At 34.6% G+C, this 15,958-nt stretch overlaps 1 protein-coding gene across 3 annotated transcripts in view; it reads right to left on the minus strand.

Annotated features, from left to right (window-relative positions):
• The window catches only part of LOC110454205 (E3 ubiquitin-protein ligase rnf213-alpha-like), a 102,083-nt gene that overhangs the window by 18,926 nt on the left and 67,199 nt on the right, over positions 1-15,958 (minus strand). For all 3 annotated transcript variants that reach the window (XM_021503585.1, XM_021503584.1, XM_021503586.1), the window contains 16 exons: positions 13,861-14,207; positions 13,465-13,631; positions 12,874-13,077; positions 12,292-12,476; positions 11,701-11,797; positions 11,398-11,492; positions 8,185-8,430; positions 7,371-7,521; positions 6,360-6,640; positions 4,901-5,024; positions 4,222-4,338; positions 2,569-2,670; positions 2,255-2,308; positions 1,473-1,676; positions 429-519; positions 277-311 (listed from right to left, as the gene is read on the minus strand). In XM_021503585.1, the coding sequence (XP_021359260.1) occupies positions 277-311; positions 429-519; positions 1,473-1,676; positions 2,255-2,308; positions 2,569-2,670; positions 4,222-4,338; positions 4,901-5,024; positions 6,360-6,640; positions 7,371-7,521; positions 8,185-8,430; positions 11,398-11,492; positions 11,701-11,797; positions 12,292-12,476; positions 12,874-13,077; positions 13,465-13,631; positions 13,861-14,207 (2,500 nt within the window). The remainder of the gene's footprint in view (positions 1-276; positions 312-428; positions 520-1,472; positions 1,677-2,254; positions 2,309-2,568; positions 2,671-4,221; positions 4,339-4,900; positions 5,025-6,359; positions 6,641-7,370; positions 7,522-8,184; positions 8,431-11,397; positions 11,493-11,700; positions 11,798-12,291; positions 12,477-12,873; positions 13,078-13,464; positions 13,632-13,860; positions 14,208-15,958) is intronic.

Raw genomic sequence — 15,958 nt, forward strand, 5'->3', positions numbered from 1 at the left:
ACGTTGGGAAATACTTTTCGTAATGATCTTTGAAACATGTTATTGATACCACCTAGTGCATAAAGAATATATCTTTCGGACTAACCCATGTTATATAGTAAGCCATAAGATTAAACTACTTTACATGTATATAAATTTTAAAATTGGATAAAAATAAGGGCCTAAATTGAGTTATTAATACGATAAGATTGACGTTTTACAAAAACCAGATTTTGATATAATGACATACAGATATGACATTAAATCACGCTTTTTGACAAAGAAAATATTACTTACGTTTGCAATGATATAAGGATGACCGTTTGGACATACTGGAAAAAGAATATTATTATTATTAGATTATTTGCTTCGTCAGAATGCTGTAAACACGTTTAGAGAGAGCGCTTGTGTTTCTGTGAGTTATCAACAATAAAGATATAAAACTTTACCGTTTAATGTAGCGCCAGGATCTGCACGTCGAATTTCTGTCAGCATTTGCTTATAATTTACTTCTTCTGGCATTGTTGGGAGATAGGCTTTCTAAAACAATTAAAATTGTTTGGCTGAACCAGCTAATATTATTTCCATATTTATAAAGTTATTGTTTTTAAGATGTTTAGTATCCATGCACTGTTATCGTGAAGACAAAATCGTTTCATCATAAATATTGTACTGAGATAAAGGAACACAACTTATAATTTAAAGCAGACGATAGGACCATGTTTACCCGAGTTGTAATTTTGTGTTTTTTGTTATCATATTTACAACGAAAGAAAGTACATGATGTACAAACAGTTTATTTTGGAAATAACCCAAATAAACCAGATATGACTTGTAATCCTAAAGAAAGCAAGGCCAATTTACGTCTCTATTTCCGGTATACTAGCTACATGTACATTTGTTGATGATCATATAATTGCAACATTCTCTTAATAGCATTATTTCATTAAGGGCTTTGATTTCATATTATCAAATTTCCTCGAAAGTTATTTTAATTATTTTCTACTGGAAAAGGACTAAGTTAACCCAATGTTACATTTTCCTATATAATGACTTTTAAAAAATAACACTTACCTTAACCACCTTTTCTAATTAATATCCAAAAAAGTGCTCAAACGTGTTATTAAAAAGGGAAAAGAAAATTGAAAACCCTTCCGGAGGGATTAACATATAATTTGACTAGGCAGCATTGGGTTGAGTGTATTCCTAGCGTATCTGAATAAGAACGAGAATTTTGATAGTTTAGCAAATTTGACCTTTTGGTCTGTGCCTTCAATCCCTTGTAGGTTATAGGCATATACTTCATATTTGTGGTAATGAATTGTTCACGGGAAAAAAAACATTTAAACGGATCAGCACTTTTTAGAAACAAAATGTGATGACGCACGACAGATATGGGCGCCGGAAAACGAACGGCAACGGATATAATGCGATCGCAATATATCACTTAAATCTATGTCCCAGGTAATTTTAAAACTATCTACAGGTCCTACCTGCATGCATTTAGGCGCAAGAGCAACCTTTGCAAATGGAGACAGCAAGGAATTCGAATCCTCTAAGACCACCAACAGCACATACATATGCTCCAGAAGACAGATTATCCCTTGCTGCTGGAGGTCAAGTCCTTCTCTAAAGCTCAAGTAAGACATACTCTTGGCTGTCTGGTTATTGACCAGGTCGCACACATGTGCTGTTATCTACAAACGAACATGTACTTTGGTCGATATTCGGACTCTCCGTTCTAAAAGAGGTGATCACCGGTTATGAGTTAATTCAAACGATTAATGATAGCATCAACAGCAGGTTCAACATCCACAGACAAGTTAGAAACCCGTCAAAAATGTGTTCATGAAATCCTACATAAACAAGAGAAGAAATAAGATTTTATCCAGAGTCGCAATCTGTCATGGTGTTTTGGCAGGATGTCTCAAGTCACTATGAGTCCTGTCATCATGTCTTATAAAATATAACGATCTAAGACATCATCTTTAAAATGTTATGCACAAAATTCCATTGATAGACGACCACGCGAATTTTGCGCTAGTTTTCGACGTCAGAAAGACCGGCACAACATCTTGGACAGTAGGATGCATGTAATACTCACAATCAATATCAGGCTACAGCAGAACGCACAGGCTTATTTATTACTGTTAATGAAAATTATATAATTCCTGACTTTTCGCATATAAAAGGTTGCCTGCATGTTTGAATAAATAGTTAAAAACCAAACACTACAAGCATGTTATTAAGGAATCATGTCATATTTTTCACTTACGTTTTGTTGTTCAGCAACTTTTCCCTGAAGATTTTCTATGATTCTTGATTTGATCTAAAAAAAACACTTAAAACCCTCAATTCCTGAAGGGATATGCGAATCGCACTCCAGCATTCGAAATGAAAATAGGTATTGATTCTGGTATATAGAAAATAAAGTAACGAAAAGAATTCAATTGAATATTCTGTGTTTAAAATATTTTTTCAGGGAAGGATGTAGATGAAATAGAGGGAATCAAAAGAAATAGAAATATATTTACATCGTCAGTAAATGGTATAGATCTCATTGTTAAAGCCATATAAAAAATAACTTACCTCAGTATGATACAATATACTGCCTTGCAAATAAGCTAACGTGATCTCTCTGTGGACAGCCAGTGTGAGGAATATTGTATGCATCTGACTATCCATACCATGCTACAGTAAAAAGTATATTTAAATATCTCTGCAGATATATGCAAATCATGCAATACCACATTGTATAGTTAAAGTTCCGTCAAGAAAATGAAAGAAAATGTATGCTACGTTTATGATTTCTCATGTTCAAAAATACCATTCATATACAATTATATATTCGACGCAGCCAGACGTCGACATAGTTTAACAAAACCTATTACAGTAGCTTCAGATTTCTCTCTCGTGGTCATTTGATGCATGATATATTAATGTAAAACTAGAACTGTTAGCCAAAGGTTCCTAAGGCAAAGCATTGCAAAGCAATCCATAGTCTCCCACCAGTAATATTTTCTTTATTGACTGAGCTGTCCACTTATTTAAGTATATAGGTCACTGACATACTTCCTCTACTCCCTCCCAAAGCGAAAACATTCTTGCAAACCAAATCTTGTTAGCCTAGATCAACGAGATTTGCTGAAATCGTCTTAGTAGTTAAGGAAGAGATATCAGGACAAAGATTTTGTAACAAAGGGTCATAACTCCTTAAAATTGGTCAAAATGAAAAAGTATTCTGATGCATGACATCAGGAGGTGATTACCATATCTGTAAACTTTCGTCGAAATCGGCCGAGTAATTAAGGAGACAGACAAAGTTTTTTTTTTCAACAAAAGGCCATAACTCCTTTCAAAAGGGTCGAATGAACAAGTACTACTTGGATAACATCGTCAGTGGACAGTTACCATATCTGTAAACTTTCTTTGAAATTGTGTAGATAAGGAGAAGTTGTCAGGACATGGATTTTTCAACAAAGGACCATAATTCCTTAAAAATGATTAAAAAAATAATACCTGTATGCACCGCATCAGGTGGTAGTTATCATATGTGAAAACGTTCATTAAAACTCGCAAAGTACATGAAAAAAGAATACATGGATGCACAACTTCAGTTTTTTTTTTATCATATCTGGTAACTTTCGTTGAAAACGATCTATAACTTGAGAAGGAGTTGTCCGGACAAAAAGTATCAGGATTTTTCAACAAAGGGCCAGGATGAAATAATACCTAGATGCACAACTTTCGACGGACAGTTGGACAAGCTGATTCCAGTATACCNGGGGGGGGGAGAGGGGGGGCGAAGAAAATGAATATTTCAGTGTAACCGTATGACTATTTTGTCCTTTTAGTTCTAATCGGTAGTACTCAGGGTCAAAGATAAACACACACACGTAAAAAATGTCTTAAACGTATCTAGCAAGAACATGTAAGAGGAAATGTGCCAATCCAAAACGTTACACATTTTGCTAATTACAGATAATTTTCTTTTAAACAAGTATTTCAGGTAAAATGTGCTAGAATACGGCACGCTAGTTACATGCACATCCTAATATTAACAGGTACTGATATTCCTTCAGTTAGTCAATTACCTTGTGACCAAATACACATTAGTAAACAAGCTTGTTACCGATTTATATTTTTGATTTCAGTCAGATGCAAGGTTGCTACATCTTTAATTTGCCATGATAGGTAACAGTTTTTATAAATTTGTTATCTTTTTCAAGCATTAATACTTACATGTGTCGGAGTTTGGTTTTGATCTTTAAGTATTTGTTGTATGGTATCCTTCAGGTCGTTTCGTACTTTTTTGTATTGTGGTCCACACACAAGGTAACGATGTTCACATTCTAGGTTCTTCGTGTTCAACAGAATAATATTTCAATTATAAACCAACAACAATTTACAACCCTAATAATGATTGCATCCATACTAAGGAAGTCATGTGTGTCTAACAAGTTATTGAATCAATTATCATTTCCGCTTGGCAAACATCGTTTGTAATGTACGGGAATACTAGATTTAACATCATATATGTAGTTCCTGTAGATCTTTTTTTCACGCTGATGTACACAACACATAGGTTATTATTATAGTTTAGAGCAGGTCCATTTCAACTTCACCAAAGAATATCAAACATTTGATTGATTTATTTACTCCGTTGGTATTGTTGACTTTATATGAGAGTGAATGTATTGAAATTCCATCCATTTTATTGCGGTGATAAAAACTATTTATAATGAAAAGAAGTATTGCAAGATACAGTATTTTTATCCTTCAGGGGGAACATGAATTGATAGTTGATATAAAAACTTTTCATTGCCCCAAATAGTTACTTACGTGTTGGAAATGCTGTACCATACACTATTCATACAGTCTGTTATCGCGAAGGAAACACACTGTAAATAATTGTACTTACCCCTTTCGTAGCAGGGCATAAGGCAAACCATGTTACACTCCTGTCCATAGTGGCAATGTCTTTGACCAGATATTGGTAGCTGCTATTGCCATACTTCTCGCACAGATCCCGAATAAGGTATTCACTTAAAATATAGCGAACTCAATGTGAGGTGTAGGAATTTAAGGTATTATTTAGAAGGAAAACCAGAACCTTGCTGGTTTAAGGCCATGTGATCACGGTTCTAGAAATAATAACCCACTCAAGTACCACTATGAAGTGCAATATCTTCGAAATGTCGTAAATTGGACACATACGTATTAATCTTCACCCAGTCACAATCATCTTGCAGCAGAACTAACATGACGTGATTTATGGGACTCTACCGATAAAGCAGTAAATATGTATGGAATAAAAAAAATTGTAGTGTCGCAATCCGGGGAGCAGATATTCAGATTTTTCAATGCCCCATAACAATTTGTAAATCGAAGAAACAAACACTACTATTTCTACAAGGAAGGGGTCAGGGAACAAAGGCCATATTATTCCGAAACGTTTTATGGTAACTTGATATGAGACACAAAATATATCTTTGAAGTTTTCATTTTTCTATGAACTTGGCAACCAAACTTAGTACAAATATTTCAACTATCAGAAAATTTAAGCCACAAAAAAAATACTGTTGTTAAATCTTTGACCTATGTTTTCACCATACTTGATATGAGACACAAAATATATCTTTGAAGTTTTCATTTTTCTATGAACTTGGCAACCAAACTTAGTACAAATATTTCAACTATCAGAAAATTTAAGCCACAAAACAAATTACTGTTGTTAAATCTTTGACCTATGTTTTCACCATACTTTTAGGATACATACCATCTTGTTAGTTTCAGCAATTCCAAAGGTACGGCCGGGACAATCATATTACATACCTGTAGCTGACTTTTGATTGTTTATGTTAAAATCATTTAACAGGTATGTGGAGTATCAGACACGCTACACTTCAGAACTTAGGGAGCTTAGTTCTGAACAGTCATTAGAAAAAAAATAACCTCTTTCCGTTTTCTCAATGTTTGAAGATGTAGTGTAATAATAAAAAGCTAAGTGATAAAAGAGTTATTACAGTTTGTAAAACAGCAGTGATTTGAAGACTTACTTTTTACAGAGTACACGAACTACTCACGGATCTTTTTGTTGTACTAGACACAATATCATGTTTTAGTTCAAAACGCTATAAAGTTTTATAAAATAATGTTCAATCGGTCAAAGTTTTGGGTTCAACCAAGTTCCAAAAGGAAAGTCTGATTACGTATAAATATGTTGTTAATGTAATATGTTATAGATGAATTGTACTTAGCAGTATGAATACTATTATCAGCTTAATATATATCCCAATGATACAATCAAAACCATTAAATATGTCCAAAAATACAATATCAATTGAGTTATGAACTCATCAATAGGAAATGAGACTTACTGCGGGTAGCTCATTCCCTTTTGTGTACATATGATTTTCGCTGCAGACAGTAGTTTTACCACGGCTTCAGACCTTCCCTCGGTTTTTTCCACAAAACATTTCTGCAGGCAAGTTGATGTAATTTTCAATCCAAACTGCATACTGGCAATGATTTCCAAATTGCCATAGTGAAGGCCACTCTGGAATTGCTGTTCGCTTGCCCACGTTAGTTTGTGCAGTGCTTCCTGAATTTCTTGTGCAAATAACGGGTCCTTTTCAGTTAAACGTGCCCGATAAGAATCCTGTAAATATACAAATATTTTTTCGACAATACACAAACGTTTACTGTCTTCTAATTATACAACAAAAAACACTCTGTTCTGTTTATTACGTTTGCCCCTTTAGCCTTCCACCAAGACCTTGTTATGTGTAAAACTCAATGTTATCAAACTATGGAGTAAATATAACTTAATATGTTGTATTGTTCATGCTAAACAATTTATCGTGTATACCACCTTTTTGGTTTAAGTGGTTAAACGTCACACTTTAAATTTGACCGATGATATGTATAATTAAATGAGGTGGAGAATTTGATGTTACCTTACGACAATGTAACTGTAAACCAAATCTTTCAAAGGGTTCGTCATATATCTTTAACACAATAGATTATACTGTGAAGTGGTCAATGTGACCTTTGATCCTTTAACTTTCACGAATGACCACTAGAATGAGGCTGACGGACGAAATGTAACAGTTTGTCTATCAGAACTAAATAGGAATATTCAAGTATTGACTTTTTATTAAACATAAGTGATGAATCGCTGATAATATTGATCTGTTAAAGTTACATTTTACTTCATTTATCATATTATAAAGCGCTGAATTTTTGCGGTTAAGTGATGGCACATATTTTATAAATGCGCTAAATACCAATCCCATGAAATTGTCCGCCTGTTATTGAAAGTGAGTCGTTTGGTTATTTACGGTGTAACACAAGTAAATCATGTGATAATGACCGTATCTGGTACTCACTTCTATGCATTTCACGACCATGGAACAGAATTCCAGTATTCGGATGTCTGCAGGATTCGTACCGGATCCAACAAACCTTTTGAGTAAGTTTATTAAACCAGATCTAGCCTGATGGAAGAATCTTTCTATATGTCGTTTTACCAGGTCTCCTCTATGTGAAAAAGAACGCCGTATCATAAAGAAAAAATATAATATGCATAATACAGATATCTTTTTGTCCCATTTTAATACATTAATCACCAACGACTTGTTTCAATATTCTGTTGGTATTGTTATACAAAAAAGCGTCAGAATGAAATATATTCACATGTATCAACTGATACTTATAAAAATGTAAAGTGAAAGGGAAAAATCTTCTACAACAAAGATTGAATTCTGTAACTGATGTTACAATCAAAGTATCCTTAAATAAATTAATCATTATTGTTGTAACTAAATTGTATATATGATCAAATTTTGAGCCACCCATGGAAAGATTTTATATAGGCTTGCCTGTTTTTCAATCCACTAGACTATTACATCTGTCATTAAAATGTGTTCAAATGAAAAAAATGTTACATGAAAGATGAGGTCAATACATTTATAATAAAAACCGCAAAATTCATTGAAAAAAATAATTAAACAGAGGGACAACACCCTTCTGGAAAAAAAACCCGTTGGTAAATAGTGTCTACAATTAACTTCACTGCAGATGAATCAAAAATCTTATAAGGTGTAATCAGTACTTGGTCAGTGAACAGATGTTTTTGATGAAAATTGGATGTTACATCTTAATATTCAAAAACGAAGATTGTTATGGCAACATGATTGATACCTTGTGCGAAGAAGTAGCTGAAGAAAGAAGGACTTCGCAGTGGTTTTCGTTCCAGCCCCAGTACTAAATGTTTGGAGTCTGTCGTCCTCATTTGCAGTTAATCCACTTGTCATATGGTCCAGTAGCATCTTAACCACTTCATCTGATGGAGGGGTGTTGTTGGCAAAACAAAGTTGTGATACGACACGCATGTAAAAGTTGTCTATATGTCTGCCATCAGCCTCTTCAGTGTTTTTGGTGGTGTGCCTAAGGCAACGTTTGAAAATAAAAGAGATAAAATCAAATATCAGGAGTGAACTGTAGTAGACTCTTTACACTTTACATTATACACGCTCTCTGACAAAACTATATTGATCATGAAACGGGAAAATATGACACTGTATTTCCTTCACGCAGTCGAGGTTCTCAAGACCATTCTCCCTCATTTGTGGCCTCTTTAGAATAAAAAATATAATAAAAGACTTGAGCACATAGCAACAATGATGAGGCTGTTCATCTATATTGCTGTGTTATTGTTATTTATTTGTATAGGAAACCGTTCATTGCTCTTGTGTTAGGGAATTATTTCCTCTCGATTAATACAGACCCGTACACGTTCGCTGTTCCACCTTGGACGCAAACGGTACGGAAGTGTTACGCAAACGGTACGGAAGTGTTACGCAAACGGAACGGAAATGCTACGCAAATGGTACGGAAATGGTACGCAAGTGCTACGCAAACGGGACGGAAATGGTACGCAAGTGCTACGCAAACGGTACGGAATTGGTACGCAAGTGCTACGCAAACGGTACGGAAGTGTTACGCAAACGGTACGGAAGTGCTACGGATGACGCTTACAAACGGTGATTCGTTTGTCGTGACAAGAACGGGTTTACATAAAAAGCGGAAACATATAAAATATCTAAAACGAAACGAACATACCCACAATGCATAGGAAGAAACGTCAGTACATTGTAGGCTACTAGGATAAAGGTAGATCGATGTAATATATCCATCACAAAGACCTGACATACAATAACAGATCAACGCGACAATCAGATAATAATAAGTTATGGTCAGAGATATTTCTACCTGCTTACCGAATAAAATATCAATTAATATTGACAGTAAGTAAACTTGTTACGGTTTTTTTTTTAACGAGAAACGTAATAATTAATAAGCCTAATAATAATTAAAAATGAGATAATTTCAGACTCCTGTGTTAAGGATCCAGTACCTCTATTTCTATTTTTTTTATATCGTCTTTAATACTTCCATACACTTTTAGATTTTCCGTAGGATTTTGAGACCGATAATGTGCTTACTTATTAGTACATGCAAATACATGCATCGGAGATTTGAAATGTATAAATGTTATACCATGTCTATTAATTAAATTTCATTCACAGATAAACAGTTTCTTTTGTTATACATCTTTTATTTTATTATGAAAATGCAGTTGATTCTTGTTTAAGTATACATTGTATGAAAATATCAATAAACCTTTCTTTGATTAATTAATAAATCTTGTTGTCGTTTTAATAATATTTCCAAAAATACCCTAGGCCAGGTTAATCCCAGCCTTTGATATATACTGTCCACTGTGTTACTTGCTAAAGGCGCTAAGTGGTACTAATTGGTCAGCTGTTTAAAGGTCAATTATCCTTTTCAATGAACCACGTAATTTCATAGGTACACTAGCCCGGAACCGCTTGACTGATTTTTTACACCTTTATAATTACCACACACAGAGAGGGCACTCCGTTAACAAACTTACTATAGACAGAGACAATTTGTAATATATATGTCTCTGCTATAGACAAGACTCTATTTACTCAGGAACTCAGTCACATGCTGACAATAAAGTTATCTTCATAATGATTTTTTTTAACGATTACTGAAAAAATATCATCATTTTCAATAATCTGATATGAAAAGTTTGTTACGTATTCGGGTTAGTATTCAACCTTGCTCACTGATAACAGAACTCATGATAAATTATTTTAAAATAGATTAGTTTTAAAACAAATCATCTACGTCAGAAGTTGAATATCCTAATAAGGCACCTTTTTTTTATATTAAATTAGGAATTCCAAGTTCCAAATATTAGTTTACCTCGGTTAAGGCACTGTTGTGAAATGAAATTGTGCCTGGGGCTGTCATTTCCTGATCGAGGGACAGCCAAAGTATCTTACCTGTAGGTTTTTACCTTGAACTGATTTACCTGCATACAGCTGTACGTGGTGGATAGACAATGAACTGGATTAATTGACATGGACTTAATTGACTTGAAATCACAGAATGTGACCTTGATCAGGTACAGCACATCAGAATCCAATGTGACCACAGGTGAATGATCAATGCATTATCACTGCCTAGATTATCAGGTATGTAGATATCATATTGAAAGAAATGTATCTGTCAGCGGGTGGTCCTGTTGCCCTAACAACCTTTATAACGGACACTAAATTTGTTTATACCTTAAACAAGGGACAGGTCATTACCACATGGCCAACTGTATGCCTGTTATTTAAGTTACCCCTAAGGCCTAGATGCTGGTGTGGGGAAAACACAGTAGGCCCATGGGAGGAGGGCTGTTACGTCCATGTATGTGTAAACCGTCATTTTTGTGGGGTTTTTCCCTTCAGATTATTATGATGGTTGGAATAATTTTCACGTCATGAGGTTTATAATGGGTTTTTTACAATTCGTTTCGGCAAATATATATTCTGTAAAATTTTCGACCGAACGTATCACAAACGGTTTTTAAATGGAAAGATGTAGACGCAAGTGCTACGGAAACGATACGGAAGTGCTACGGAAACGCTACTCAAGTGCTGCGGAAATGCTACGGTAATGGTACGGAGGAACTACGGAAATGCTACGCAAGTGATACATGTACGCAAGTGCTACGCAAACGGTACGGAAATGCTACGCAAACGGTACGCTGAAAGTGGAACAGCGAACGTGTACGGGTCTGTAGTTTACTTGGTATCGCCCCTTGTAAAACATGCTCTATCCCATGGAAAACGATAATTCGTTTTAATACAAATCGACAAATATAAGGATAAAAGTAATCAAAACGGAGAAATAACTTCAAAGCGAAGGCTTTAGAAGTGACAATGAAAGAAAGCCCATTTACAAAAATGTCAAAAAGGAAATAGCACACGTACCAATGAGATCATGAATCTTAAATCTTTATCAAATGATTATATACAAGCTGTAGTTGCTTACTTTAAAGCTGCCGCTTTGCATGATTTCATGAACTCATCTAATTTTTCTAGTCCTGATTTTTCTTTGAGTGAGAATGTCTTGAGAGGTTCCAATACCTGTAACGACAACAGTGATAAAGATAATTTAGTAATATTTTGAAACTTCATTGATGTAAGTAATCTAAATTATGATGTATAAGTAATAACTCGAACCCATACTTTTAAGATCACACTAATGCAAAGGTACACTGATGAGTCTGTTGTTTTTCATTAAGAGTCATTTTGATAAGAGTCATGTTTATAAATCAATAATCAGTCAACTCACCGTTCTCATATCGAAAACTTGTTTGAGTTCAGTCTCTGACTTCAGAGTCACTTCTTCATAAAGCATTTTCAATGCCAAAACTCGATTCCATTCTTTTCTGAAACCGTTAAAATCACGTTTTATAGTATAAACATTTCATTACTCTAAAAACGTCTTTTTAATATTGAAATATTTTACAATGAGTCTTGATATTTTTTATCCTTTAGGCGCTAATGACAGTTATGACATAGGAAATGTGTACACACAGATATGTACCACCGTTATATCTGTAGTAATTACCTATGTGAATATTGACCCATGTGACAACTGTTGTTTCCGTCATGGACAAAACGTTCGTGGAGCGCAGTAGAAAAAAATGCTTTGTTTTGCTTTCTGCACTGCCTTCCGAAAGGTAGGATCTTCTTTACGCTTTTCTGAGATTTTTCTACTCGTAAATATGATCAAAATGGTGTTGATTTTAAAAAAAAAACCAGATGTTTACCAGTTTCCATCTACAGTATCAAATACACCCTAGGTACAAGGTACAATAAGGTACAGACACATACAAACATAAAAAAAATTGTAAAACGTGTTTTACTAAAATTGTACTACCGTATCGTAGTTAACATTTCTACGCATGTTTTGCCATAGCCAGTGGTATGTCCGTCTCCTTTTAGTATGGTGGCAATCAGCAGGGCACATCTATCCACCCTAGTCAGCCAATTTCCTGCTTCAACGGTTCCACAAGCTTCACTTAGGTCTTCCACCTGTCCTCGTAGGGCTACTACATCAAACATCTGGGGTAGTAGTGATAGAATGATGATAAATGATAAATATGCGCAGTCGCGAGAACAAGAAACAATAGCTTGTTCTCAGTCGTATTTTATTGCTTGTCTACAATATGCAAACACATGTCAAAAATGATTCTTCCGCACTTGTATAAGACCTTTGCAACATTACGATTGACATATATATGCTAAATATTGAGTTCCGGTGACAAACGCTATGCCGATTTTATATACTGCTGATTAAAAAATATTATTTCAAATATGTTAACTGCTTTCGCGTTCATAACTCTATGAGCTGTTAGTTCGTATAATTATTATAATAATGACAAGACATTATTTACGTTTTATTAAAACCAGCTAATCAATCATATTTAGATATCTAAGGTGTTTGAGTTTTTAAACTTACAACCTCATTGCCTTCTGACTTCATTTCTCTATTCACATAAACGTCACATTGAGGCCACATCCTTCTCAGCATCTGAAAGTTTTCTAGTCTTTCATACAAAACAGTCCTAATGTGATGAATGTTGACGAGGTTCAAGGCCATATTGCTGGCATAAATGTTGTAACCCTTTTCCTTACAGGCTTGATGAAACGTAGTTTCCAAAATCTTACAAAAGCAAAAGCATACATGTCAACATGGGGTTTGCAATAGCCAAAAGTTAATAAACTTTCAAATCTTAAATAAATTGATCATGGGAAAAATTTCTAGCGATGAACATAAAATGTATTAATGCACACGAAGGTAATACGACTCACAATGTTGTACTAATTTATCAATATCATAATGCTTCTGCCAGTTAAAAGTCGAAATGATCTGCAAACAGTCTCAATAAGAAAAGGGGAAAGTACAGTGTATACATTGTGTTTTATTTAATTTGTATTTTGTATTACCAAAACAATCTAGCTTTCTGTTCGGTCCCAAATCTTTGCTCTGCAGCAGTATATGGTGGTGAAACTATGTAACAAAAACAAAATTATATCATATGTTAATAACCTTGGTCACAGAGTGAGTTTCACACTGAAAGGTCATGTGAATGAAGTCGTGAAGGTATTGTCTTGTAGCCTCCGCTCTCTCCTCCTTAGACGTGAGACTTCCGTCCAAATCTCCGACTATAGACAGAGTTGTAGATACAATCTTTGCTACTTCTGAATTAGAGAATTCTGAAAAAACAAGAACAATCTTTATGTTATTTGTTTCTGGCTTTCTTAAATGATACATATTAAATCATACTCAGTCACGTCGTATCGATTATACCGTTGCTTGTCAACAAACATATTTTCAATTTACAAAGATGTATTGAATTTAACTTAGATAAAGGTGAGTGTTAATCGTTTCGTTTTGATTTTGATTTCCAGTTTATTGTATTCTTCTTCATATTGAAAGTATTACCGTGTTCTTTGTCAGCAGCGATACGTCGATAGATCTTGTCAATATTAGCAAATATGATCCAGGAGAAAGGCATCTTTGCAGGAAACGCTTGGTCTTTATAACCAGTGGTTTTCACATAGAACAGGCTAGGTTCTTTTCCACCTGTACTAAGCATATCCTTGTATTGCAACATCAGACTTTCATTATTGTTTAAGACTTTCAAAAAGAAAGTCGCTGCCCAACTGATGCGCTCGTCAAGAGAACTGGCACTGGTAATGAGATCGAGATTTTGGTTGGTATCCAGGTATGCTATTGCATATGACAAAGAGGTAGATATCCTCGTCTCTATACTTCTCGTAACAGATCTCCTAAAAATATTAAAAACAAATTCTGAATAACTGAATTCTATTTATCTCTCAATATCAATGTTTCAGAAATGTGAATTTGCTCATTGAATTTACATGAATCAGTAAGCCAAATTTGGCTGTCATTGATAAACATTTGATTTGTGATACCCTTTACATTTTTTTGACATGTTTCACGAGAATCGTTTGAATAACTTGATGAAAAGGTAATTTTTTCTTTAAATTTTACAGGAAGTAATTATACTCCTGATTTGACATAAACGTGTATGGTTTTTGTCTATAGTTTATGTAGTTGACTTATGTATCAATGAAAGGAAATTATTATTAATGGTGTATTTAAGGTATTAGGAATATTTCCCTTTTAGATCATGATGTGGCAAACAATTGACTCAACAGTATAAAAAAAGAATCAATTTACGACAAGTTAATATGCCTAAACAACTTTGATTTAACGGTACCGAGATACTGAACAAACATTATTTGTCCACGTCTCTTCCTTCACGAGAAGTCGTCTGAATATCAAAGTCCATTTACCATAATGACATTGACAGTACATAAAGGTATATTTTCGAAAATATCAGCGTTTGAAAACATAAAGATAAACTTTTTCGAATAACACTCCCCTTTGTCTCACGGTTTCAATAAAGTTTCACCATAGTAAAATACTAGCCACTTTCTGCTGACTCGGCTAGGGAGAATTTTTCTTAAGCTCGTTCGGTAGAGCGTAAGACTAGTAAGTCAGAGGTACATTTGTACCGGGTTCAACTTCTAGCGGAGGTATTGAAAAAATAGTTACCTTTATTACATAAGATTACACACATTCAATTTCAGTGACCTTAGAAGTAGGTAATACTAAATATATGAAGTTCAAAGTCTACATACATTTTACCCGTGACCTCTGAGGAAACTTTTCGAATTCAAATAACTTTGAAAGAAGTCTAACTCTCTTCTAAGAAAGAACACTTCTAATAGGAATATCATATTATTAACCTTTATTAATTAAGGAAACTGTTGATGCTGGACAGACGATTGCATACGCTCACATACACTTGGGGGATAGTACGTTGTTTTGAGTGGCTACACTGGCGATTAGAACATGAATTTTGGCTTAAACTCTCGACCTATCTGTCTCGAGTTCAAACCCAAATTTTATGTTCTAATCGCCAGTATAGACACGAAAAACAACGTACTATCCTTATTCGAACACACCTTAACAAATATACTACGCTAATATGTTTAGAAACATTGTAGTTCCTTGTACAAAAGTACTTTGTGACCTGAAATGGCGAAGTGTCATTCCTCAGCGGACTGACCAATCGGAAAGAAGCTTTCAAAAATCGGTCATTTAGCCCCGCCCATACTGGCGAGAGCTAAATAGATGCCTTTACACGGATGGAACGAACGTTTCAGTAATAAATGGAGGTAAGAACAAGGAATACGTTCTTTTTACTTTTTTATTCATTCAACAAATGCATTTCATCGGTCGTTTCTGTTCTGTTGCCTACTAGCCTTATCAGCGGGGTTTCACTATGAGGCGAGCTTGACGCCATATTGTTTTTGTTAAAAACGGGGCGTGGCTTAAGTGTGATGGGAGGAGCTTAACACGATTGACCATGATTCTATCGCAGATTAGAATATTGTCCATATCCAATCAAAACACGCGTTGCAAACGAATCGTGTTAGAATAAATGATAGATGCTCTTTTCATACAAAAAAACATATTTGAGAAATACGCAGGAGGGTACACGTTAGTT

This window comes from Mizuhopecten yessoensis, unplaced genomic scaffold (genome assembly GCF_002113885.1).
Source record: "Mizuhopecten yessoensis strain PY_sf001 unplaced genomic scaffold, ASM211388v2 scaffold7721, whole genome shotgun sequence".
Classification (NCBI taxonomy): Eukaryota; Metazoa; Mollusca; class Bivalvia; order Pectinida; family Pectinidae; genus Mizuhopecten; species Mizuhopecten yessoensis.